Source organism: Lepidochelys kempii, chromosome 5, assembly GCF_965140265.1.
Source record: "Lepidochelys kempii isolate rLepKem1 chromosome 5, rLepKem1.hap2, whole genome shotgun sequence".
Classification (NCBI taxonomy): Eukaryota; Metazoa; Chordata; order Testudines; family Cheloniidae; genus Lepidochelys; species Lepidochelys kempii.
The window spans coordinates 62394950-62421646 of NC_133260.1; the positions used below are offsets into that span (position 1 = coordinate 62394950).

The 26697-nt window shown below is 42.1% G+C and overlaps 1 protein-coding gene across 5 annotated transcripts in view; it reads left to right on the forward strand.

The window, feature by feature from the left end:
* CAST (calpastatin) overlaps nucleotides 1-26697 on the forward strand; it is a 114093-nt gene that overhangs the window by 13003 nt on the left and 74393 nt on the right. For all 5 annotated transcript variants that reach the window (XM_073344562.1, XM_073344560.1, XM_073344563.1 and 2 more), the window contains exon 3: nucleotides 9476-9547. In XM_073344562.1, the coding sequence (XP_073200663.1) occupies nucleotides 9476-9547 (72 nt within the window). The remainder of the gene's footprint in view (nucleotides 1-9475; nucleotides 9548-26697) is intronic.

Below are 26697 nucleotides of genomic sequence, written 5' to 3' on the forward strand. Positions count from 1 at the left end.
CTAAATCATGCGGCAGCATGATGAGAGGAGGCAGGATTCAAAGCTGAGGCTGCTGGAGGACCAAACCAGTATGCTCCAGTGTATGGTTGATCTGCAGCAAAGGCAGCTGGAGCACAGACTGCCGCTACAGCCCCTGTGTAACCAACCGCCCTCCTCCCCAAGTTCCATAGCCTCCACACCCAGACGCCCAAGAACGCGGTGGGAGTGCCACCGGCTAACCAGCCACTCCGCCACAGAGGATTGCCCAAAAAACAGAAGGCTGGCATTCAATAAATGTTAAAGTTGTAAACTTTTAAAGTGCTGTGTGGCATTTTCCTTCCCTCCTCCACCACCCCTCCTGGGCTACCTTGGTAGTCATCCCCCTATTTGTGTGATGAATGAATAAAGAATGCATGAATGTGAAGCAACAATGACTTTATTGCCTCTGCAAGCGGTGATCGAAGGGAGGAGGGGAGGGTGGTTAGCTTACAGGGAAATAGAGTGAACCAAGGGGCGGGGGATTTCATCAAGGAGAAACAAACAGAACTTTCACACCGTAGCCTGGCCAGTCATGAAACTGGTTTTTAAAGCTTCTCTGATATGTACCGCGCCCTCCTGTGCTCTTCTAACCGCCCTGGTGTCTGGCTGCGCATAACCAGCCAGGCGATTTGCCTCAACCTCCCACCCCGCCATAAACATCTCCCCCTTACTCTCACAGATATTGTGGAGCACACAGCAAGCAGTAATAACAGTGGGAATATTGGTTTCGCTGAGGTCTAAGCGAGTCAGTAAACTGTGCCAGCGCGCCTTTAAACGTCCAAATGCACATTCTACCACCATTCTGCACTTGCTCAGCCTGTAGTTGAACAGCTCCTGACCACTGTCCAGGCTGCCTGTGTACGGCTTCATGAGCCATGCCATTAAGGGGTAGGCTGGGTCCCCAAGGATACATATAGGCATTTCAACATCCCCAACAGTTATTTTCTGGTCTGGGAATAAAGTCCCTTCCTGCAGCTTTTGAAACAGACCAGAGTTCCTGAAGATGCAAGCGTCATGTACCTTTCCCGGCCATCCCACGTTGATGTTGGTGAAACGTCCCTTGTGATCCACCAGAGCTTGCAGCACTATCGAAAAGTACCCCTTGCGGTTTATGTACTCGGCGGCTTGGTGCTCTGGTGCCAAGATAGGGATATGGGTTCCGTCTATAGCCCCACCACCGTTAGGGAATCCCATTGCAGCAAAGCCATCCACTATGACCTGCACATTTCCCAGGGTCACTACCCTTGATATCAGCAGATCTTTGATTGTGTGGGCTACTTGCATCACAGCAACCCCCACAGTAGATTTGCCCACTCCAAATTGATTCCCAACTGACCGGTAACTGTCTGGCATTGCAAGCTTCCACAGGGCTATCTATCGCCACTCGCTTCTCAACTGTGAGGGCTGCTCTCATCTTGGTATTCATGCGCTTCAGGGCAGGGGAAAGCAAGTCACAAAGTTTCATGAAAGTGTCCTTACGCATGCAAAAGTTTCGCAGCTACTGGGAATCGTCCCAGACCTGCAACACTATGCAGTCCCACCAGTCTGTGCTTGTTTCCCGAGCCCAGAACTGGCGTTCCACAGCATGAACCTGCCCCATTAGCACCATGATGCATGATTGGCAGGGCCCATGCTTTCAGAGAAATCTGTGTCCATGTCCTGATCACTCACGTTACCGCGCTGATGTCGCCTCCTCGCCCGGTATCACTTTGCCAGGTTCTGGTGCTGCATATACTGCTGGATAATGCATGTGGTGTTTAATGTGCTCCTAATTGCCAACGTGAGCTGAGCGGCCTCAATGCTTGCCTTGGTATGGCGTCCGCACAGAAAAAAGGCGCGGAACGATTGTCTGCCGTTGCTCTGACGGAGGGAGGGGCGACTGACGACATGGCTTACAGGGTTGGCTTCAGGGAGCTAAAATCAACAAAGGGGGTGGCTTTACATCAAGGAGTATTTCAGGCAGGACTTCACGGAGGGTTCCAATAAGAAATGGTGCACCTAAGTTATTGTTCTTATTGGAACAAGGAGGTTAGTCTGGCCTCTGATTGATACATGGCTAGATTTACCTCGCTGCACCTTCTCTGTGAGTGACTGCAGTGTGACCTAGAGGAATGAGTCCCCAAGACGGGGGAGGAGGCAAATGAGTACCAAACAAATCTGGTCTATTTCTTGTTTTGATCCACTCCATCTATCTTTTACATCTTTGGCTGGCAGCAGACGGTGCAGTACGACTGCTAGCCATCCTCATCTCTTGCCTGCCCGGCAGAAGATGATGCAATAGGACTGCTAGCAATCTGTATTGCCTGCCTGCTCACCATAAGATGGTTCAATAGGACTGACTGCAGGACTAAAGAGAATGACCTGGTCAAGTCACTCCAGATTTAGTCCCTGCACCCATGTCTGCCCAGGCGCTCCTGATCGACCTCACACCTCAGGACATGACGATGATGGCTACCAGTCCTATTGCACCGTCTGCTGCCACAAGGCAATGGGTTGCTGCTGCTGTGTAGCAATGCAGTACCACGTCTGCCGGCACCCAGGAGACATATGGTGACAGTGAGCTGAGTGCGCTCCATGCTTGCCGTGGTATGGTGTCTGCACAGATAACTCAGGAAAAAAGGCGCAAAACGATTGTTTGCCCTTGCTTTCACGGAGGGAGGGAGGGAACGGGGCCTGACGATATGTACCCAGAACCACCCGCGACAATGTTTTAGCCCCATCAGGCATTGGGATCTCAACCCAGAATTCCAATGGGCAGCGGAGACTGCGGGAACTGTGGGATAGCTACCCACAGTGCAACGCTCCGGAAGTCGACTCTAGCCTCGGTACGGTGGAAGCACTCCGCCGAGTTAATGCACTTAATGCACTTAGAGCATTTTCTGTGGGGCACACACACTTGAATATATAAAACCGATTTCTAAAAAACCGACTTCTGTAAATTTGACCTTATTCCGTAGTGTAGACATACCCTAAGACTCTGTAGAAGGCTATTATTAAACTTTTTATTCTGAGAAAACATTGTGCAGGTTTTGGACCGTAACCCTGGTCGGTGTGTATCTTCTTCTGAGACTTCAGGGTGGAATTATGTGTTGCAACAGTGAGTGGCACAGCACCTAACTTTGGGGCTTTAATTACATGAAAATTACATGAACAGCACCAGAATCCACAAAGCGAAGTTAGGCACTTTATACAATGAATGGGGACAGATAGGCATTTTGGAATGTGATCCATAAAAACCAGGACACTTGGGGGAAGCAGCCTAAGGTAGCCAATAGGAGATACTGACCAGAAGGGAGTGTATGCTAAGCCCCACCCCTGTCTCAGAGATGGGCATCTATGTCTGTGCTTCAGGGAGGTGCCTAGAGATCCACAGAATGGAACCAGCTGCCTGGAATTGGGCAGTATAGGCACCTAAACTGCTTTTTGAAGGAGTGAGTTGGCTGCCTGTCTCACTTAGTCCTGGTGGTGGTAGGACTGTTGCCTACCTTATAGCTCTTAGCCCAATGGTTAGAGCATTCACCTGAGATGTGGGAGACCCAAGCTCAATTCCCTCCTTTCTGCCTGAGGAGGAGAGAGGATTTGAACAAGAGTCTTCCATATCTCAGGAGAGTGCTCTATCCACTAAGCTATGGGATATTGTGGTGTGGGACTCCTTCAGTCTCTCCTGTTGAAGCTGTTGCACTTTGGATGAATAATGAAAGAATGATTGGAGCAGGGGGACTGGACCCTCCTCCCGGATTGGTGCCCTTACCATTGGAATACAGAATCATTCGTATTTACTCTCTCTTTCTCGTCAGTGACTGTTCCACTGTGGATAAATACCTAAAATGTCAAGGACTGCATACTATTTTATTTAACCTGCTAAACAACTTTAGTTCTAGTATCAATAACCAATAATCAATAACCTCTGAACTTCTGCAAATTAAAAAATAAAATTGGAACTAAGTAATAATCCAAATTATATGACCTACTTTCCAGGTTTCTTGTGGGCAATTATAGACTGAAAACTAGCTTTCAATGTTATATTACAGTAAAAAAGGCCAGTGCAGTTTGTGGGTTGCACATGCAGAGGTTTCATATCATGGAGCAGAATGTTAGTTAAACACATGCAGAATATTGTGTTTGGTTCTGGCTACCTCGTTATCAGAAAGACACTGGCAGAATACAGAGAGGCACAATGAAAATGATTGGGAGTCCTGAGGAATTGGTTTATGTTGAAAGAAGAATTTAAAAAATCACATATGTGTAATTTAGCTAAGCAGTAGCTGTAAGGGGATGTGATACTGCTTGAAAATTTCTGGAAACGTAAATGCCAAAGAGAGAGAGAGAGGAATTATTTAGAGTAGTAGAGGGTTTACTAGTAATTATGAGATAAAATTAAGAAAGGGACAGTTTAGCCTGAATATCAGGAAGATCTAACTATGAACTCTATTAAGGTATAAAATAATCTCCCAAGGAAATAAGTGGAAGCCCTTTCTTGGGACACTGAAAATTAGACTGGAAAAAACATAGCAAATGTACTGTAGAGAGCAATTGGTAAGGCATAATCCCACGTAGGTGAGGAGGTACACTAGATGACTCCGTAAGACTTCCATTTTTAGCATTTTATTCCATGATCTTTTGGTGTTAATGGTGGGCGTTAAGAGCCTGCAGTTTGAGGATAATTCTTTTAATGATATTTCAGGTATGAGATATATATATAATCATAGTAGTGCTTCTGTAATTAGTCCATGACTGCATATATATAGACACCAGCTGAAATATACGCCTATAGCATAAGGAGGAAGAGAGCGTAGGTCTCTTTGCTGCTAATTTTATCAGGTCTCTGCCAGAGTTTGTTTGGGTCCCAGATTTTACAAGTTTTTTAAAACAGTAGGATGTATCTGTGTGATTGCATCATAAATGTTTTAAGACCACATTGAATAACTTAAAAATCCAAACAGTTCTTTAAGTGGAAGAACCCAGTGTCTTTGGAGCTTAAAAATTCAAGGATGAAATTCTGACTCCATTGAAGTCAACTGGAGTTTTGGCATTGACTTCAGTGAGGCCAGGATTTCACCCCTGAACTCTTTACTGTGTTGTGCTATGCCTGTAGTGTAGACAGCAGCTCAAGTGTGTGACTTTTCTTCATTAACGAACATTTTTCTTCCAATGTATGTTACCAGGTTGAGGCAACTGAGCTAAGTATAGTACCGCAGGCAACTAAAGCAGGAACAACAAGCAGATGAGGCCAGTATCAGGATCCAGGGATATCCATTCTGCTCTGCTGTGTTCTTGTCCTTGAAGAAAATGGTGCAGAGCAGCCTTATTTCTCTCTCGCCTCCCCAACAGCCCAGACCTTCTCTCTCTCTCTGTCTCACCAACCCCTTCCCCACTCGCATCTACACTCTTTCTGCCTATCTTGCTCCTTTACTTCCTTCCCTCTGGGCAGAACCTGCACTCACTGTAGTTTCCTCTCTCCTGCGGCTCTTTCTGAAGGGGAGGGGAGTTGGAAACCTGCAGTGCCTGGAACTTTTGCTTGGTCCCTGCTGCAACCAGTGGGCCTCCAGGAGCTCTGTGGGGCACAGAGGGAGTGTGCCACTCTATTCCTCTTTGTATATGCGCCCTTACATGGCTGGCCAGTATGTGTAACTTCTGTTAGTGCTAAATGGAGTGCATCAAAAGGTGAATATGCAAGTCAGGTATATGCACTTTACTGGTTAGTCTAGCTGTATGTTAGATTTTTAAAGGGTTTAGAGTGTTCTCCATTCATTTTAAATTTTAGATTGTAATCCAGCAAGGTGCTGAATAGAGTCAGATGGTGGAAAAAATGGGACAAAAAAGTCACAAAAAAAGTTAACAATTTTTCACTGAAAATTGAAAAAAATTTGACCAACTCTAGTGCTGAGTAAAATGAACGAACTCCTGTTGACTTACAATGGAGGTGGGCATCCATCACCTTGCACGATCAAATACTTAGGGTCATATTATAGCGGCTCATGTAAAATTTTGTGTGCAAGAAATATAGTGTTGCCGTTTGGCTGAATATACAATGTTAGAAATATCCTCTACCTCTGGATACCCCATGTTAGGTGAACTTTTGCAGTAGCTCAAAATACCAAAGCATTTCCAAGAATGTTGTACCTTTGTCAAAATGGGTTACCCTGTTGATGTTTTTGAAAGGTTATGTTTTTGTTTTAAAAAATGTTTTTAAATCAATACATTGACTTCAAATTTAGGATAAAATGCAGCTAGTCTAATATTTCAGAAGTAAGTTCCAAATATACAGTAATAGAGCGTCATATCATGCAAGTCTTTTGAGATCCTCCAACTGAATTCATCAGGGAATTCTCTTAAAAAAAATCTGTCAAGATTAGAAGTATACTTAGAAAGTTGCACCTGGGGAAGGAAATTAGTGGCTTTCTATTGTGGTAGGAACTCAAGAATAGAGGTGATACGTCTGATGTGTCTGTTGATTTTCCAGCCTCTAATCACAATCATCAGAATGCTGATTCCGATCTTGCGTACCCAGTTGCCAATTGCGAGTAACTCCATTGAAAATCCCTGATGCATTTCTTTTTAAAAGAATGAAAAGATTAATGCTTTTTAAACTAGTTAAACTGTTATACTGTATAGTGAATTTTAAGAGATTGAAGCTGACAGTGTCCCTTTAAAATGTCCCTGATGCTGTAGAAGTGCTCAGTACCTACTGAAGTCAGTGGATGTTGAGAGCATTCAGCAACATTTCTTATCCTAGGACAGTAATAAGAAAATTGGTGTCCGGATGTATAAAAAATATGTACATCAGACACTGCACCATTTCAGACTGACGTACATTTTAGTACATAATCACATTGTGTAATTCATTATGTTGATGCAAACAGATTATATCATCTCCTGTATTATTGCATGGTTAACATCTGGGTAATTTTTTTTCAGGTGCTCCGGCTGTGTATGGAGTTGATTCACATGATTTGATTTACCTTGTTTTGTATATTTAACTACAAATTTTTTTGGAAAAGACTAATCTATTTTATTATATAGAGTAAAATATCACACAAACTTCTGCTGTAATCCAAAGATCGAATCTGACCATCACCATGGCATCTGAGCATCTAACAAACATATTAAAGTGAGCACGATTGTATTACAGCAGCAAACAGAGGCCACAACGGATATGGCAGTCCTGTTGTGCTAGACACCACATATAGCAAGAGGTAGTTCCTGCCCTGTAAAGTCTACAGTCTAGTGCTAGGTTTTCAAGAAGTTTAAATGAAATACCTGCTGCTAATAAGGAGCTGCTAAGGAGGAGCTCGGCTATTCAGGAGGGCCTCAGCTCTGTCCTCTGGATCAAGAGGAGCTCCCTGGGAGGCTTCCGTTGGAACTCTACCGGGCATGTCCCACTGGGCGAAGGCCCCAAGGCCGATCCAGGACATGCTGGAGGGATTAAATCTCCCAGTTTGCCTGTTGTGGAGGAAAAGGAGGTCTGGTCCTTTCTGCTGTCCGTGCTGCTGCCGTGACCTTCACCAGGAAAAGTGGCATAAAGGAAAAAAGAAGAAGAAGAGCTGCTGCTAATTCTAATTAGCTAATTAATTTAGTTTAACGAGAGCAACTGGAAATGGTCTTTGTTTTGAAAGGACACTAAGGTTAATTGGGATTAAAAAGTAATTTACTTTTGAAGTTGTTTTGATGAAAATCTAAACTTCAGGATTTCCTTGATGGTATTTAACAGTAATACAGCACTAAATTTCTTTTCCAAAATGAACATCAAATTTACTGTGTGTCCTAGCAACCAAATCTGTGCAGCCATACTGTGACTGGATGCAATTTTTTAGGTGTCCAGCAAGGCACCGATCCTCTAAACACTTAAGCATGTAGTTAGCTTTATGAATGTGAGTTGTCCCAAATGTACAAGCATCATCACACTAACAGTATTATTGGTTTTGGCACATGATACTGTGCTCATTTGGTTTTCATTTTTTTCATAATGCTAAATCCAAGCCTGAAATATTTGAAGAAAATACCATCAATTTCCTCCTGCACGTACATTTTGGAAAATGTACTTGTGGGCCACACTTCAATGATGTAGTATGTATATATCTGTGAACAGAGTATTGCCCTTTGCACTGGTTCACTAGCTGAAGTTCAGCTTCAGAAGGGCCGCTTTAGTCTTTGTAATTTAAAAATTTTGTTTGTGCAGGAGAAATTCTCTCCGTTCATATTGTGTTCTGGAGCTAAAGTCAGAAGGAAAGAACATGATGTGGCGTTTATCTTTATGAATGATATCTTTTGTTTGTGTTTGAGGCTACTAATCTATCACAGTCCCTTATGTCTGATGGGCTGAATATTGGTGTTTCTTCATTTTGTATAGTAATTTCCTTACCAGGCCGCTGCAGGAGCCTGGTAAGGAACCAGCAGCCTGCAGGCTTTTCTGTGTTTAGGGGATCGTTCAAAATACTCTGCTGTAAAATCTCAGGAGTTCATATACCTGAGAGAGGTCTTCTGTCTCTAAGTAGGTTTTCTCTATCTGTTTCTTCTGAAAGACAATAGTTCTTTGCATCCATTGCTCAAGGTTGATTTTTCTAGCCACTTCTGATTTTTATCACAATTTCATTCCAGTTGTATACCAATGTAAGTCCATTAGTATCATTGGCGTTACACTGACATGAAACTGCAGTCATGCAGAAATTAATTATTTGCTGTGTTTTTGTTCCATCTGCACACACATTTGTTTAATTTGAAAGCCCTCAATTCTACCTATCAGTATTTGTATGTGTAAGCACCTCTTTGCCTCATTTCTCCCTCTCTGCACGTTGCACCACGTTGTTCACATGTCATCAAGAAGGGAAACTATTGCTGCATCCACAGTACTTTTTACACAGATGCTTTTATAGGCTTTTCTGTTTTGAAGATAATTTTCTCCTGTATAATTTCTGTTCAATAATCTAAATGTGACATGAAGGAACCAGGGCATGTTGCTAATGCAGGTTTAAAAAAAAAAATATTTTTTTTCAAGCTTGCACTGATTGTGTTTTGTTTTTAATTTAAAAAAATCAAGCTATCTGACTTCAGTTTACAGCAGTTACTCTTGAAGTATCATGAGATACAGATGATTACATATGGCTTCACTGTTAACCAAAACGAGCACCTCAATTTTAGGAAATAGCGTAGATTTATATATGATTATATATGAAGTATGAAAAATAATTCAGTCTGCAATAACTGCTCTGCTCACAAGAAAACCATCTCAAATGATCCTCTGGTGATCTGAATTATAACTCTGAAAACTGCTTCAGATGACTTGTAAAGCAGACACTGAATATAAATGAACTTGTTAGTATTTTGAATAAAATAGTCTAAGAAACAGAACCCTCAGAGAATCTTTTTATAAATGAAGTATTTTGCTCCGCTTTACCAGTATATTCTGACATATTGTTCCCCCCCCCCCTTCTTTTGTATTTATGCTTTTATTTCACAGATGAAACCTGCAAGCACTAGTGCCAGTCAGTCTCCTAAAACACATACAAGTGGAGCAACTTCTGCCAGTAAGGTAACTTGCATTTTTCAGAGATGATAAACTTGCGATAGGGATTAACAATAATTGCATCAATGAGAGTTATAATAAACCTCAGTGTAGACTGGAGATTTAACAATATGCCTTTATAAAAATGCATTTTTGGTTTAGTTTTAAAAATAGTTAATCCAAATTTTGGAATCTGTAGAATTAAGCTGTTTATCCTAATGTTTTCTGGGTTTTTTAAAATGTATTCTTTGTGGTTTAGGCCCAAATCCTCAAGGGCATTTAGGTGTCTAACTCACAATGATTTCAGTGTGAAATAGGTGCTTAAATACCTTTTGACGTTTTGAGAATCTGGATCTTAGCATAATGCAGATATAATATATGTTATCCAAAGCAGAATAGTCATATTTTCAGAAACAAACTCTGACATAACTGATCTGTCTGTTTTGTCGACTGAAATGCAATCATTTGCTTGAATAGATAAATATAATTTCCAAAGTATATTTAGGTACAGTTTTCTTAACTTCATTAACAAAAATCAACTCAAACATTGAGGTCTTTGAACCAAAGCCCATTGATGTCAAAGGGAGTCCCTAAGTGAACTGAGTGATCTATTTAAAAAAATAAAGATGAAGATAAGTCAAAATTTCTTAAAGCTATGAAGTGATAAATGTTCAAGTATCTCAGAAAAAAAACACTGTATGAGTTAATTATACTTTGTATTAAGTGAAATAAAAGTTCCAATTCCAGAGCAAGTAGATGTGGTAGCTAACTTATACTTGTTTTTCACTACAACACCACTTCAGTTTTTTTGTTTCTGAGGACCTCAGAGCATTGTGCAAGCACTGAATTAGACCTCACTGCACCACTGTTAGGTAGACAAAGGATGTATAATGCAATTTCACCCACTACTCTGGGGTGGAAAGCAACTGCTATTAAACAGTACTCAATAACATTTCAGTTTAGGATAAGAAGTGAAGAATACTCTTATTGAGCTGGAATTGCAGGCGCATTGAGGCAGAATGCCAGTGCCTACTAATAGTATGCCAGGACTTTAGTCCAGTACTGAGTCGAGAAATGCCACCAGTACCATTTTGTTCAGCACCTATGTTCTTTGGAGGTCTCCCATCTATGGGTTAAATCCTGGCCCCACTGAAGTCAATGGCAACACTTACATTAACTTCAGTGGGCCCAGGATTGCACACCAAGTATGTGGTCTGATCCTGTGAGATCTGACAAGATCATAGCACTGATAATTGTAATGATCTGATGGCTAAGTGCCAAAATAGAGGTCAATGTTAACAAATGATTTACAAATTGGAGTGTAAACTATAAGGATGTGTAGTGCTAAGAAAAGCAATAATGAGTGCAAGAGAAAAGAATTAGTGGTTTACAGCATGAAATAAAAGCAAAGCAATACATGGAAAATCACCTTTAAACTCCCCTTTCATTTCTGTTCATGGCACCTTCATAAACAGAATTAGGGACTACTGATTTCAGGAAGCTTGGCAGGTCCAGGATACTTTTTGTGGCCTAATAATTGGCTGGGAAGAGTCTGCAACCCAACATACAACTGAAAGCCATTAATTCCCCCCGAAAAGGAGGACTTGTGGCACCTTAGAGACTAACAAATTTATTAGAGCATAAGCTCTCATGAGCTATAGCTCACTTCATCGGATGCATACTTTGCTACTCTGAAACCTACCATTAATTCCCAAGAATTCCCCGCATTGAGTTCATCATTTGTGTTTTGAATAGAAACGAAACCATATGGGATGTGCATTATTTATATATATATATATATATATATATATATATATATGGATCACTAGTTTCATAGAATCTCTGAGATCTTTTCACTTCTGACTTCTGTTAGGTCATCGAGACCTTCTCCCTGCTCAGGCAGCATTATTTCCTGTTGTATTAGTTCTTTGTTCAGTTTAGTTTCAACCGTCTCAAATGTTGGGCTTCTATCCCACTTTCCCAGAGAGATTTCTGTGCCTGATTGATCTGACTGACAGGAAGTGTTTCTGCTCTCAGGTTACATTTTTATTATCCTAAATTATTTTTCTTCCCGGGTGTTTTACATCCATTCGGGGTATTTGTAAACTCTTTCTTTGTCCGCCTCCTAATTGTGGCAAACTTAGAATATACATATTTAGCTCCTTCAGTTTTTCTCATTAGTGTATTCCCTCATGAATCTCTAATCATTTTTGGGTTCTTCCTCTAACTTCCTTCCACTTTTTCTACATCTTTCTGATGTAGGCTAAAACTGAATGCAGTATTCCATGTGTGGTTACACACACAATATAATGCTTCTGCATATGGATCCTCAGATTGCATTTATCTCATGCTGTGTATCGTGTTGCAAACTCATTTCTAAGGGCGTGTCGACACTGCTATGCAGTTTGCAAATGTCAGTGAGTATCAAAGTGCTGTGCTGTAACTCTCCCATGTGGATGCTGTGGGCATGAGCTGAAAGCTCCATTGTTCACACTAATTTATTTTTTAGACACCATATAACATGAATCTAACGTGATACCTGTGGTACCACACAAGACATTTCTCCCCCTCCTCACAAACTGGCCATATTGATTATCTATTACCAGGTCTATGCTACCCTTTACTTCGGTATAACTTACGTCACTCAGGGGTGTGAGTAAGCCACCCACCTGTGTGACATAAGTTACACCAACCTAAGCACCAGTGTGGATATCGCTATGTCGGCAGGAGAGCTTGTCTCATTGACATATCTACTGCATCTCGCGGAGGTGGATATATTACGCTGATGGGAGAGCTGTCTCCTGTCAGCATAGAGCATCTTCTCCAGACACATTACACGGTGCAGCTGCATCGATGTAGCACTTCTAGTGTAGACTAGCCCTAGGAACTTTGTTTATCAGCCAGTATTCAATTCATAGGTTAGTGCTCAAACAGCTTGTAGAGAAACTAATTTTATAGTCGAATTACATGGGCTACTATATCACATGCTTTACTGATATCCAAATGTACCTACCACTTTTGGTACTTTATCTAATTTTGTATTTTTATCCATAAAGCCAATCTTGCTGCTTATTACTTTTGTTTCTCTTAAACTCTTAATGGTTAGTGATTTTGGGGAGGGAAGAGGGGTCTCAGTATTTTTCAATCCTTTTACTAAGGATAGAAATCAAGTGTACAGGATGGTAATTGCCATGTGAATGTCTGACCCGTGCAACTTCGGCCTAGTCAGAAGCATCACTGTTCATTGCCTTCCTCTAGAGTTGGCCTTAATTGTGTTACAATTATTTTCATCATGATTTTTCCCTGATAGTAAGCTTATCTCTGTCTAATTATTCTGATCTGTAGAATCTCCTTTCTTCAGGACTGGTACAACCATTGCCTTTAGCGAGTTGTCTAGTAACTCCTTTTGCTCCCACACCTTTTAATGTATTCTTCCTAATGCTTTGATAGCCCTCGTCCCACTGGCTTTTAGCAGCGCACCTGTTATATTGTCTATTCCTGCAGCTGTCCCGTTTTTTAACTGCTTCACTGCTCTTTCTGTTTCCTCTGATGGCAGCTCAGTGCTGATATCCATTCTGCCTTGCAAGTTGCCCTGTTTATCCAGCACAGGGGTTGGCAAACTTTTTGGCCTGAGGGCCACATTGGGGTTCTGAAACTGTATGGAGGGCCGGGTAAGGAAGGCTGTGCCTCCCCAAACAGCCTGGCCCCTGCCCCCTATCCGCCCCCTCCCACTTACTGCCCCCTGACTACTCCCCACCCCCTTACCATGCTGCTCAGAGCACCAGGACTGGCAGCCGCGCTGCCCAGCTGGAGCCAGCCATGCTGCCGTGCTGCCCGGCAGGAGCTCGCAACCCTGCCTCCCAGAGCACTGGCGGTTAGGCAGCGGGGGAGGAGGCTAGCTTCCCTGTCCGGGAGCTCAAGGGCCAGGCAGGATGGTCCTGGGGGCCATAGTTTGCTCACCTCTGATCTAGCTTGTCTAAAATGCTTGCATCTGGATGAACTACAGGGTTCAGCGCTTTGTCAAAATGCTTCTTCCATACTCCCAGCACATCTTCAACATTTGTTGTGTGTTCACGGGTAACCTTTCTTACTGCTAGCTAGCCTGATTGTGTTTCCATGCAACTTAACCTGATTGAATTCTATATATTCACATTTTCACATCTTACCTGCTTTTCCTCAATAACTATTTTAAAAATAAACTTTCATTACTTCCTAATAGGTCAGATTTCCCTTCTGTATTTATTGTTCCAGTTCATTAAGTCAGCAAACTGTGAGCCATTAACTTCAGTGCCTTCCTCTGTTAAAGCTAGATTACTTGGACGTTATTAATGGGCCTTCTTTCTTTCTCTCTCTCTCATATTGTAGTACAGGTATAGATATCCTTCTTTCCCCTCCCCTCTCCTCTTTTTGACTCCTTTGGCTAACAATAACTCATTCTATTTTCCTGCCTTTTCCTCTCCCTGGAGTCCTTAAATGACTTTATGTATTTTGTTTGGTGTCCTTTCATCTTTTCCATTTACAATATAGGTTTTATTAACTTCTACCAGTTATTTTTAATTCAACCATATGACACCTCTCTGTTCCTTCCAGTCAGAGGAACTGTGTGGTGCCTGAGTTAATGAATCTCTTTTGATTCCACAGGCTTACTTTACAATGGTGAATGTTAATAATTCCTTTCAATGCACCTTCCCCAATAGATTTCTGAATACCCGCCAAATGTGTTTTTCTAAAATTTTCTACCCAAGTTTTGCTACATTTGTGAACTCATTCCTTAGCAGAGTGAAATAAAGTAATTTAATGCTTTTATTCCAGTGTTTGCAGTCAATTCACTTTGGTTGATAAATAAGGCTAAGTTTTTGTTAGATATTTTTAGTAAAAGTCACAGGTACTAAACAAAAATTCACAGAAGCCCCTGACCTTCACAAAAAATATCTCTGACAAAAGGGGTAGGTGGGTTCAGCACCCTGCTGCTGTGGCTCCCGGGTCCCACACTGCTGCAGTGCATGGGAGCTCTGGGGTCCCCCTGCCCAAGAGGCTGGGCTGCTACAGGGTTCCCCACCCTCACCGGGCAGCTGCGGGCAGGGGACTGCAGGGTCCGCCAGCTCCCAGCCGCAGCAGGCACTGGTGACTCCCTACAGCTGTTGAGCCATGGTGGGCCACAGGGCGACCCCCTGCACAGGCAACGGGGACTCCCCACAGCTGCCCAGCCAAGGCAGAAAATGTCATGGAGGTCAATGAATGTCACGGATTCCATGACCTAACTGTAGCCTTATTGATAAACAGTAGATTCAGATATCTTTTCTTCTGGTTGAGATGTCTGTTTGCCTGTGCTTTATGTCCAACTGATATCTGGGTAGTTAAAAATCCCCAAAGATTATGTATCCTATGATGTAGAACATCCCAAGCGTTGGTTCAGGAATATTTTGCTCTCCAGTCTTAGTCTGCAGCCAGTACATGTTCTCGCTTCCTTTTTTGTTTTTCATCCTTTGTATCTTAACTCAAAGAAATTCATCACCCTGTTCTTCATTGCCATACTATAGCTTATTGGGATAGCAAATGGTGTTTATCCATCTCTTCTGCTTTTTTCCTGTCCTTATGAAAGTTGCATTTGGCTATAAAGTGTTGCTGCTTTGCCCAATTTTATTTTGTTCCTATGTTTTCTAAATGTATGTTAAAGGTGCCCAGAGTTTTGGGCAAATTCACTTTGTTGTGCAATTTGCAGAAGACTGCACTCTAAACAAAGATTTTAATATTTCCATTACAAATAGATTTTCTTTGTTGCACATGTTGCTTGCATTTTTATATAAATGCTTTTTGTTGTTTCTGGGACAAGGTTGTAGGGTATTGGTGCTTCAGGTACAGAACTAATGAAAAAAGAAAAGGAGTACTTGTGGCACCTTAGAGACTAAATGAGCTGTAGCTCACGAAAGCTTATGCTCTAATAAATGTGTTAGTCTCTAAGGTGCTACAAGTCCTCCTTTTCTTTTTACAGATACAGACTAACACGGCTTCTACTCTGAAACCAGAGAACTAATGCTCTCTACAGCACCCATTTTGATCATTTAAATCTCTCAATAGTCTATTCAATTTGCAGTTACCATTATGGAGAGCATTTCCTGACAACTAATGAGTGGCTGAACAAGTTTGCCTTGGGCCTATAACTCAGCCGTGCATTAGGAGGTCATTATCGCCATTAGAAACTATACAAAGTATAAGGAAAAACTAAAGTAATTTCCTCTTCTATATGTTAAGTAAAAAGTTGGGCTACATAGTACCATGGATGTTGTGTTCTCTTTAGAGGTATAAATGTGCCAGTCCACTATCCAGTGAGAAACCAGAATTTCAAGCTCAGTGATTATTCAGAATAAAATGTAACAACTGTTTTGTTGAGAGACAGTTCAATCCAACGAACTTTCTAGGATTGTTAAATTTTGTCAGATGTAGTAATTGTGTTTGTGTAGAACAGAGTTTCACCAATTTTGTATGTGATTAATTTGGCACTAGTACTCTTAATTTGCACTGGACACGAGTTAACTTCCATTGATGGCTACTGCACATTGTTTAAAGAATCTGTCTATGCTTCTTTCATGGAACAAGCTTATTAGTAGTTATTAAAACCTGAAACTGTACTGGAGAATCAAACTATCCTTAGCCTTTATTTATGCAGAGCAAGATCTTCAATTCTGCTAGATGTAGTAAAGCTAACTATTACAATTATATTCTTCCCGTTTTTAAAATGGCAGAAACTCAGATATTTTTAGCATGTCAGTCATGTGAAACCCTATTCAATCCAGCACACTATCTAGCATACTGTTTTTAATGGCCATTTGCATCCTAATGGATAAGGAGGCTGTTGCCTGACTGACCTCTCCACAAAAGGACAACCTTTTTGTTAAGGGCGGTGGCTGCTGGCCAGGAGCCCAGCTCTGAAGGCAGAGCCGCCACCCGCAGCAGCGCAGAAGTAAGGATGGCCTGGTATGGTATTGCCACCTTTACTTCAGTACTACTGCTGGTGGGGCACTGTAATAGCTGCTGCTCTCCAGCAGCCCAGCTCTGAAGGCAGCACAGAAGTAAAGGTGGCAATACTGCAACCTCCCCTAAAATAACCTTTGTGTTTCCCCTGCAACTCCCTTTTGGGTCAGGACCCCCAATCTGAGAAACTCTGATCTCCATGAAATCTGCATAGTGTGCTTTTACCTCTTACAACAGACCATATTTCACTGTCTTGTGAGTTTTTCACAGCTGTGTAGTTGGTAGGGCCCTAGTTATGTCATAAAAGCTGTATAACAGCAAGTGGTGGAAGAACTCAGGAGAAGGAAAGCTCATGCAAATTAACTTTCTCTAGCTATGCTTTACTACTTCACATTCTTAAGACCGTTTTCTCTATCTCACTTCAAGCAGCCTGTGGAAGTCACTCCAGCCCTTTGAGTAGGTATTGGAGTAGCTACATCAGGGACAATGAAGACTTCTAGCTTGGATTAAAAGAATACAGAGGGGTCCTTTTACACCTATTCTATTCACCAAGGAGGGACTCCCATCACTGTTAAGGATGAGGGGTATGTGTCTCTCTCTCTCCCTCCTTTGAGCCCCCCATTGTCATTTTATGTAGGATACAGTTAATCCAGAAATTGGCAACCTTTGGGACATGGCCTGTTAGGGAAATCTGCTGGCGGGACGGTTTGTTTACCTGCAGCATCCGCAGGTTTGGATGATCGCAGCTCCCACTGGCCGCAGTTCACTGTTCCAGGCCGAGGGATGTGCTGGCCACCGCTTCCCCCAGCCCCCATTGGCCTGGAACGGCAAACCACGGCCAGTGGGAGCTGCTGTTGGCCGAACCTGCGGACGCTGCAGGTAAACAAACCCTCCCAGCCCGCCAGCGGATTTCCCTGATGGGCCGCGTGCCAAAGGTTGCCGATCCCTGAGTTAATCTTTGCCCCCTTTTGTTGCTTTTTGGACTGATGTCTTGAATGGAGCTTGTTTCCCAGAAGAGCCACTTACAGTTTGAGGGATACTCCAAGATTTTTTTTTTCCCCTGGTGACTGCCTCCACCCCGCACTCTCCAGCGGTCATGACATTCTTGATATGTAGGGGATGGGAGAAGGATGATGCTTAGAGAGTCCCCCAAAGTAAAAGTGATGATGTAGGAAAGTAAAATGATTGATTGGGGCTAAGCTATTCAAACAGAGGAGCCTAAAAACAGATTAAAAATCTTAATTTGCAAAATCAGGCAGATACCTAGAAGTACTGGGTACTCATTTGCTCCCTTTGAGGTCAGTTGGAACTATGGGGTACTTAGGACTTCTGAAAAAAAAAAAAAACAAGCACCTGCTTAAATATATTTTAAGACCCTAACTTTAGGCTCCTGCTTTTGAACCCAAATTATTAAAATTTGAACCCAAGTTTACACCTCGTTCTTAAAAGCTGCTTCCAGTAGTAAAATGAGAAATCTAAACTCTTTTCCCCTCACTTTTTTCCTAATTTAATTCAAGTTTAAAGGATGTGACGAATGCAATTTACAACAACACAATTTTGGCAGAGTAACACTTTTCAACAAAAAGTTATTCAGGAGACAAATGCTGCCCTGAGATGCTACTTACCCCTCTATAATTCTTTCAGTTAGTAGAACTTTACTTGATTTTGTACAAGGGCAGCAGACTAGGTAACAGTTTTGAAAGTAATTAGTTTGTAGCAAAATTAAACAAATTTGGATTATTTTGATCCAGAGTAAACCAAATGTTCATAATAATCAGATGAAATGCAGGAATTTTCGTAGGGTACCTGCTCTAAGTAATCTTATTTTCTTATACCAAATAAACTTTAAGCAGAAATCCACTATAGGTTTTATACTGTATTATGTGTTTAGAAAAGAATTCTATACCTTTTAGAAACATTTGGATATAGTGTAAGTTGCACTCCCACTCTGTTCCCAAGAAAGTATATGCATGCACACACCCTGTATGCAAATCTTACTACCTTTTTAGGACTTTACTTAGTGGTACCTCGGATAACAGTAAGAAAGCTTTAAACCTTAGCCTTCGGCTTCTCCCCTAGATGGTTTCTAGAACTCTCCGGAAGAACCTCCTTTGTCCCAGGTCCTAGTTTTCTCTCTGCCCCAGAGGGACACTCCAACCCCTTTTATATAGTGGCCGGAGGTAAAAAGACCCAGCTGCCAACAAGAATCAGTATCATCATGTAAAATTCTAGTACATAAACTCAGTGTGGCTCAGCAGAGGAACCTTGCATTTTTATGCAGGGTCCTAGAAACTGCCACTCTATTACAATCACATCCTGTAGCACTTCCAAAATATATATATTTGTACACTGCTAAAATGCAGTCACCTACAGTTTACAAGTTGGTAGCCAGCCATACAAAAGTGGCAGGAAAGAATGTGGATCACAGACCCTTCTCAATATTCACGAAGAGCAAACAATTAAATGTTACTATGTATAGGTCCTTCTATGAAAACCTTAAAGTACCCAAACTATCTACAGGAAGAGATGAAGGTTTCTAGTTCAAACCTGGAGCTTACACCAGTAAACAATTTCCTTTTGCTAAAAATAAAACATATGATTTTCTTTACTATTAATCAAAACATTGACAATGTCAAGTACAAATTAATTCTCACCTGCATACAGTTAATAACTGCATACAGTTAATAAAGGATTAGGTGAGGATTTTAAACAATAGATGGGGATGATTTTTTACATTACCCTTCTGAATGTGTGTGTCTGTGTAGCTAAATTTCAAGAACTTTTACCTCAAACTTTTAATTTGAGTAATCTTAATAAAACACATTGTATTCAAATGATTTTTCCATAATATTTTAGAGCTTTTCCTCTTAATCCATATAATTTATATTTTGTATTTCAATAATTAGACTAACAACAAGTGGTTGCTGGGATATGTAATAAATTTATAAATATGGGTTTTGCAAGGAAGAAAAGAACACCATAGTCTTCCAACTATACACACACCTTTTAAAATTGTACTGAGTAAAAACAAACAATGGCAGGAGAGCAGGGCATATTTTATATTACTACAACACAACAAAGAGGTCATATATATTTCTGTGCTATGTAAGCTATTCTGTATTTTATAGAAGTGCTTTTAAACCCCCTTAAGCAAGCTTTGAAAAAATGTATTCGTCAGTGGTGGGTAAGAAATACTCCTTGGTGAACGGTGTAAGGCCTAAACCACCAGTTTCTGCATGAGTTGAGCTTTCTTTTACCAAAATTAAGTTTCTATCACTGCATAGAAACACAGACTCTTGATTGTGAAGAAAACCTCATTGCTACCAACTTCTGCAATTATTAGTGTTAGCATAATTTTCCCTAAAACCCCAGCTCCTGAATTCATGTGAATAGAGGAGAATCTTCTACCCCTCATGGTTGAGGAGAAAAGGCTGAAAATACAATCAAATTGTATACCAAACACTAATAAAAACCAGAAGGCAAATAACCCTACTCCCTCAATTATTAGTTTGTTTTTTAAATAAAGCCTGTGTCATGGGGGTGTCAAGGTTCCTCCCCCACTCTGAACTCTAGGGTACAGATGTGGGGACCTGCATGAAAAACCTCCTAAGCTTATCTTTACCAGCTTAGGTCAAAACTTCCCCAAGGTACAAAATATTCCACCCGTTGTCCTTGGGCTGGCTGCTACCACCAAACTAATACTGGTTACTGGGGAAGAGCTGTTTGGACGCGTCCTTCCCCCCAAAATACTTCCCAAAACCTTGCACCCCACTTCCTGGACAAGGTTTGGTAAAAAGCCTCACCAATTTGCCTAGGTGACTACAGACCCAGACCCTTGGATCTTAAGAACAATGAACAATCCTCCCAACACTTGCACCCCCCCCTTTCCTGGGAAATGTTGGATAAAAAGCCTCACCAATTTGCATAGGTGACCACAGACCCAAACCCTTGGATCTGAGAACAATGAAAAAGCATTCAGTTTCTTACAAGACGACTTTTAATAAAAATAGAAGTAAATAGAAATGAAGAAATCCCCCCTGTAAAATCAGGATGGTAGATATCTTACAGGGTAATTAGATTCAAAAACAGAGAACCCCTCTAGGCAAAACCTTAAGTTACAAAAAAGATACAGACAGAAATAGTTATTCTATTCAGCACAATTCTTTTCTCAGCCATTTAAAGAAATCATAATCTAACACATACCTAGCTAGATTACTTACTAAAAGTTTTAAGACTCCATTCCTGGTCTATCCCCGGCAGAAACCAGCATATAGACAGACTATAGACAGACACACAGACCCTTTGTTTCTCTCCCTCCTCCCAGCTTTTGAAAGTATCTTGTCTCCTCATTGGTCATTTTGGTCAGGTGCCAGCGAGGTTACCTTTAGCTTCTTAACCCTTTACAGGTGAGAGGAGCTTTCCCCTGGCCAGGAGGGATTTCAAAGGGGTTTACCCTTCCCTTTATATTTATGACAGGGGGTCTGACTTAAGATTTTTGAGCAGTTAGGGTTGGCAGTACTGTAACCTTCCTAATGAGCAAGCCCAGCGTTTTCTTGAGTCCAAATGCAAGCTTCGATGTTGCTGCTGCTAACTTTCTGAGCATCTACCTGTGAAATTGAGAAGATTCTGGACAGCGTTATTTAGAATTTTGTTAGCAGTTGCTGTGGTCAGCTGAACCAAAATAATTTGGCAGGCTCCTTAGTTTTTGTGTAGCAGACTGGAAGTTCTGTGGCAGGTTCAAATACATTTTTTAAAAAAAAGGGGGGTTCCTAAAAATAATACATACAATCAGCATAGTGTCCCTTGGTTTGTTTTTTAATATTAAATTCACTATTTCACTTGGCTATTACATTTTGAGGTAATAATTTTCAATACATTTTTGTATAGGCAAAAGCTGTCAGGAAAGAAGAAATAACTGGATAGAAAATAACTTGGGCTCTTGGACTCTGAATAATTGTGTGAAGTGGATTGGAATTGCAGTGTTAATACATTACTTAGCTAAAAGAAAAGGAGGACTTGTGGCACCTTAGAGACTAACCAATTTATTAGAGCATAAGCTTTCGTGAGCTACAGCTCACTTCCTCAGATGCATATCGTGGAAACTGCAGCAGGCTTTATATATACACAGAGAATATGAAACAATACCTATTCCCACCCCACTGTCCTGCTGGTAATAGCTTATCTAAAGTGATTTCCAGCACAAATCCAGGTTTTCTCACCCTCCACCCCCCCACACAAATTCACTCTCCTGCTGGTGATAGCCCATCCAAAGTGACAACTCTCCACACAATGTGCATGACAATCAAGCTGGGCTATTTCCTGCATAAATCCAGGTTCTCACATCCCCCCCACCCCCATACACACACAAACTCACTCTCCTGCTGGTAATAGCTCATCCAAACTGACCACTCTTCAAGTTAAAATCCAAGTTAAACCAGAACATCTGGGGGGGGGGGTAGGAAAAAACAAGAGGAAACAGGCTACCTTGCATAATGACTTAGCCACTCCAAGTCTCTATTTAAGCCTAAATTAATAGTATCCAATTTGCAAATGAATTCCAATTCAGCAGTTTCTCGCTGGAGTCTGGATTTGAAGTTTTTTTGTTTTAAGATAGCGACCTTCATGTCTGTGATCGCGTGACCAGAGAGATTGAAGTGTTCTCCGACTGGTTTATGAATGTTATAATTCTTGACATCTGATTTGTGTCCATTTATTCTTTTACGTAGAGACTGTCCAGTTTGACCAATGTACATGGCAGAGGGGCATTGCTGGCACATGATGGCATATATCACATTGGTGGATGTGCAGGTGAACGAGCCTCTGATAGTGTGGCTGATGTTATTAGGCCCTGTGATGGTGTCCCCTGAATAGATATGTGGGCACAGTTGGCAACAGGCTTTGTTGCAAGGATAAGTTCCTGGGTTAGTGGTTCTGTTGTGTGGTATGTGGTTGTTGGTGAGTATTTGCTTCAGGTTGCGGGGCTGTCTGTAGGCAAGGACTGGCCTGTCTCCCAAGATTTGTGAGAGTGTTGGGTCATCCTTTAGGATAGGTTGTAGATCCTTAATAATGCGTTGGAGGGGTTTTAGTTGGGGGCTGAAGGTGACGGCTAGTGGCGTTCTCTTATTTTCTTTGTTAGGCCTGTCCTGTAGTAGGTAACTTCTGGGAACTCTTCTGGCTCTATCAATCTGTTTCTTTACTTCTGCAGGTGGGTATTGTAGTTGTAAGAAAGCTTGACAGAGATCTTGTAGGTGTTTGTCTCTGTCTGAGGGGTTGGAGCAAATGCGGTTGTATCGCAGAGCTTGGCTGTAGACGATGGATCGTGTGGTGTGGTCAGGGTGAAAGCTGGAGGCATGCAGGTAGGAATAGCGGTCAGTAGGTTTCCGGTATAGGGTGGTGTTTATGTGACCATTGTTTATTAGCACTGTAGTGTCCAGGAAGTGGATCTCTTGTGTGGACTGGACCAGGCTGAGGTTGGTGGTGGGATGGAAATTGTTGAAATCATGGTGGAATTCCTCAAGGGCTTCTTTTCCATGGGTCCAGATGATGAAGATGTCATCAATATAGCGCAAGTAGAGTAGGGGCTTTAGGGGACGAGAGCTGAGGAAGCGTTGTTCTAAATCAGCCATAAAAATGTTGGCATACTGTGGGGCCATGCGGGTATCCATAGCAGTGCCGCTGATCTGAAGGTATACATTGTCCCCAAATGTGAAGTAGTTATGGGTAAGGACAAAGTCACAAAGTTCAGCCACCAGGTTAGCCGTGACATTATCGGGGATAGTGTTCTTGACGGCTTGTAGTCCATCTTTGTGTGGAATGTTGGTGTAGAGGGCTTCTACATCCATAGTGGCCAGGATGGTGTTATCAGGAAGATCACCGATGGATTGTAGTTTCCTCAGGAAGTCAGTGGTGTCTCGAAGGTAGCTGGGAGTGCTGGTAGCGTAGGGCCTGAGGAGGGAGTCTACATAGCCAGACAATCCTGCTGTCAGGGTGCCAATGCCTGAGATGATGGGGCGCCCAGGATTTCCAGGTTTATGGATCTTGGATCTCTGAAACCTGACATTACTTAGCTGTTACTGCTAATTTTATTAGCAATAAAAGTTAGCAATGCTAATGTAAATTGTTATCTTTAGATGTCAGACCTAATGCACCAGATTATGTGAATGGGGGCAATTAGCACCTCTCATATTCACCTTGTTGATTCAAGCTGTCTGTAGACTGAAGAGAACATCACTGCTTCAGTTCTCATTTTGAAGGTTTCAGAGTAACAGTGTGTTAGTCTGTATTCACAAAAAGAAAAGGAGTACTTGTGGCACCTTAGAGACTAACCAATTTATTTGAAGGCTTTCTTTGCAACCGTAAGGGCTAGAAACATTTAAAATCAGGACCTGATTAACTTTTTGTGGGCCCCTCTGGGGAATGATTGTAAAGGGGGCTAGGGGAAAAAGCACAGTGGGACAGGAGCTAGGCTTGGTCCCTGGAGCAAGGGAGGGAGTAAGCAGAATCCTGCCACCCTCCCACCCACATAGAGTGGGTACCTACCTGGTCTAGCCCATTCTCTTTGTTTCTCTCTGCAGTGAGCTGCCCCTCCTCCCACAGCAGCAGGAAGACAGGTTCTCTTCCAGCCCTCTGGGGTGGGTGTTGGGAGTGGGAAGAAGGGAGGCAAATGTGGTTATTCCTATAACCAGACTTTTAGTTTCCAGTCAGCACTGCTAACCGGACACTCAAGTCCCATTTTCTACTGGAGTTTCAAGTCTAAAATTGAATACCTGGCAACAGGGCTGCCGGAAAAGCCTGGGGGAAGGGGAGGGGCAAGCAATCATTTTTAAAAGTGAGAGAGCTAAGCCTTAAAGCGGGGGGGGAAGAGAGCAAGTGGTGGGTGGGCAGGGGAGTGGAGAGGAGCTAGTGGGCAGGGCCATGTCTGTTGTACTGCCCAGGTAGGTTGGAGACTGTGCGGATCAGCTGACACAGTATCCCCAGCCCAGGTGACATGACAGCCAGTGGTGGATTTACAGTTAGTGGGGCCCCCTTGGCCCTGTGCTCAGCTTCATTTTTGGGGCCCCTCCTTGGGACTCAGCCAAGAAAAAGAACAAGTTCTTTTTTTCCTTCATCCTCCTCCTATAAGTAATAGCAAATAAATGAAAAAGTGAGGTACCTTGATTATTCTTGTAGTCAAACTTATTTTTCTACAGACCACTTTAAAATCACGGAGGGGCTTGACAGACCACTTAATGATCTTTCCAAATAGTGTATAAAAAAAACAACACGTTGGGGTGCTGGGTCGTGGAGTGCTTACCTGGGGCAGCTTCTGTTTGGTGCTAGGGGTGCAGGTGGGAATGGGGGCAAGAGCTCCTATTTTGTGCTAAGGATAGGGGTGGGTTCAGGAGTCAGGGCAGGCAGAAGGTGCGAGAGAGGGGTGCAGTGGTGCTCACAGCAGGGGCCTGGAGGTGGTATGCCCAGATTCCAGCCCCTTCCCCAAAGCCCCGCTCCCGCCTCTTCTCCGCCTCCTCCCTGGAGCGTCATGGTAAATCTGGTACTGTTTAAAATAACTACAAATAAAGAGTGCTTATACAATAAATAAATATAAATACAAATAAAGAGCACTGTTCTGTAGCAAGGGATAAATTCTTTAGCAGATAGTGGTGCTGTGAAATACAGGGACCTGTCAATTTCATATTGCCTCCTGGAGCACTGTTTTATAGATTCCAAGGCCAGAAGGGACCACTATGATCATCTAATTTTACCTCCTGTATGACCCAGGGCACAGAACTTCTCCAAAATAATTCCGTTTGAATTAGACCATATCTTTAAAAAAAAAAAAAATTCAACCTTGATTTAAAAATTGCCCATGATGGAGAATGCACCATGATCCTTGGTAAATTGATCCAATGGTTAATGACCCTCAGTTAAAAATTTACACCTTATTTCTATTCTGAATTAGTCTAATTTCAGCTTTCAACCGCTGGATCTTGATATACCTTTCTCTGCTAGATAGAACAACCCATTATCAAATGTTAGTTCCCTAGATAGATACTTCAATCAAGTAACCCCTTTCCCTTCTCTTTGGTAATCTAAATAGATTGTGTGTCCTCAGCGTATCCCTGTAAGGCATGTTTTCCAGTCCTTTACTCATTCTTGTGGCTCTTCTTTGAATCTTCACCAATGTACCAACACCCCTTGTTGAACTGTGGACATCAGAGCTGGACACAGCTTTCCAGCAGCAGAGTAGACTATTCAGGGAGCACAACGCTAACAAACATCAAAGCTGTGGGAATAATAGAGTAGTGGAAACCTCCTTCCTGCGTGTAGCAGCTATCCTTGTTGCATAAAAACATAAGATGTGGTTGCAAATACCAGAGATGGTCATCTTCCATTGTGGAAGAAGGGGCTATGGACTATGTGGAGCACAATAATAGGTTCTCACTGCATTTTTATGCAGTGTTTACATAAACAATATTATTGCTAACACATGAACTCTGTACCTTACTGCAAAGGACAGCACTGTCTTTGGCTTATCTTTGGAAGTTTTGCCCATGTGAATGGGCTGAACGTTTCCCAGTACCTCTTTATGTCTGAAGGCACACTGCCTCAGCTTCTCCACTTTTTGGGACTCTCTTGATTAAATTACCAAAGTAAACTCTTTTCTAATTCAGCAACTCTTTTCCCTGGAGCTAGATTTATTAGCATACAATATTCAAAATGAAAGTACTTAAATCCCCAGCAAGTCAGTACTTCTGGGCCTTTCCTACCTGGAGTCTTTTTCCTAACAACTTAAGGTTTCCTGCTGGAGTTTCCTCACTCCTAGCAGTCTCTGTGGGTTGACTCTCTCTAGGTTCCTGCTGTCCCTTATAGGGGAATGAATTCCTCTGTGCCCAGCTGGTTCTACTAATTAAACCCCATGCCACATATGCAATGTATTCCTAATTGTATGGGACTGGCCAGCTCCAGGCCTCTGGCCTTTGACGGTATGTCTACACTGCAATTAAAAAACTGTGCCAGGCCAGCTGTGAGTGTCTAATTGCAGTTTAGACGTGCCTAAAGGGGAAGGCCATCCAGTTACTGCCTCCTTGTTTCTCCTCTCTGATTGATCTCCACCTTGAGGGTGGAGTGGATGTGGTGGTTTCCATGTTTATCAGACATGTGATGAACCAGAAGCTGATATGAAAGGAGCATTGAAACTCTTTACTTTCAAATAAATAAACAAAAAA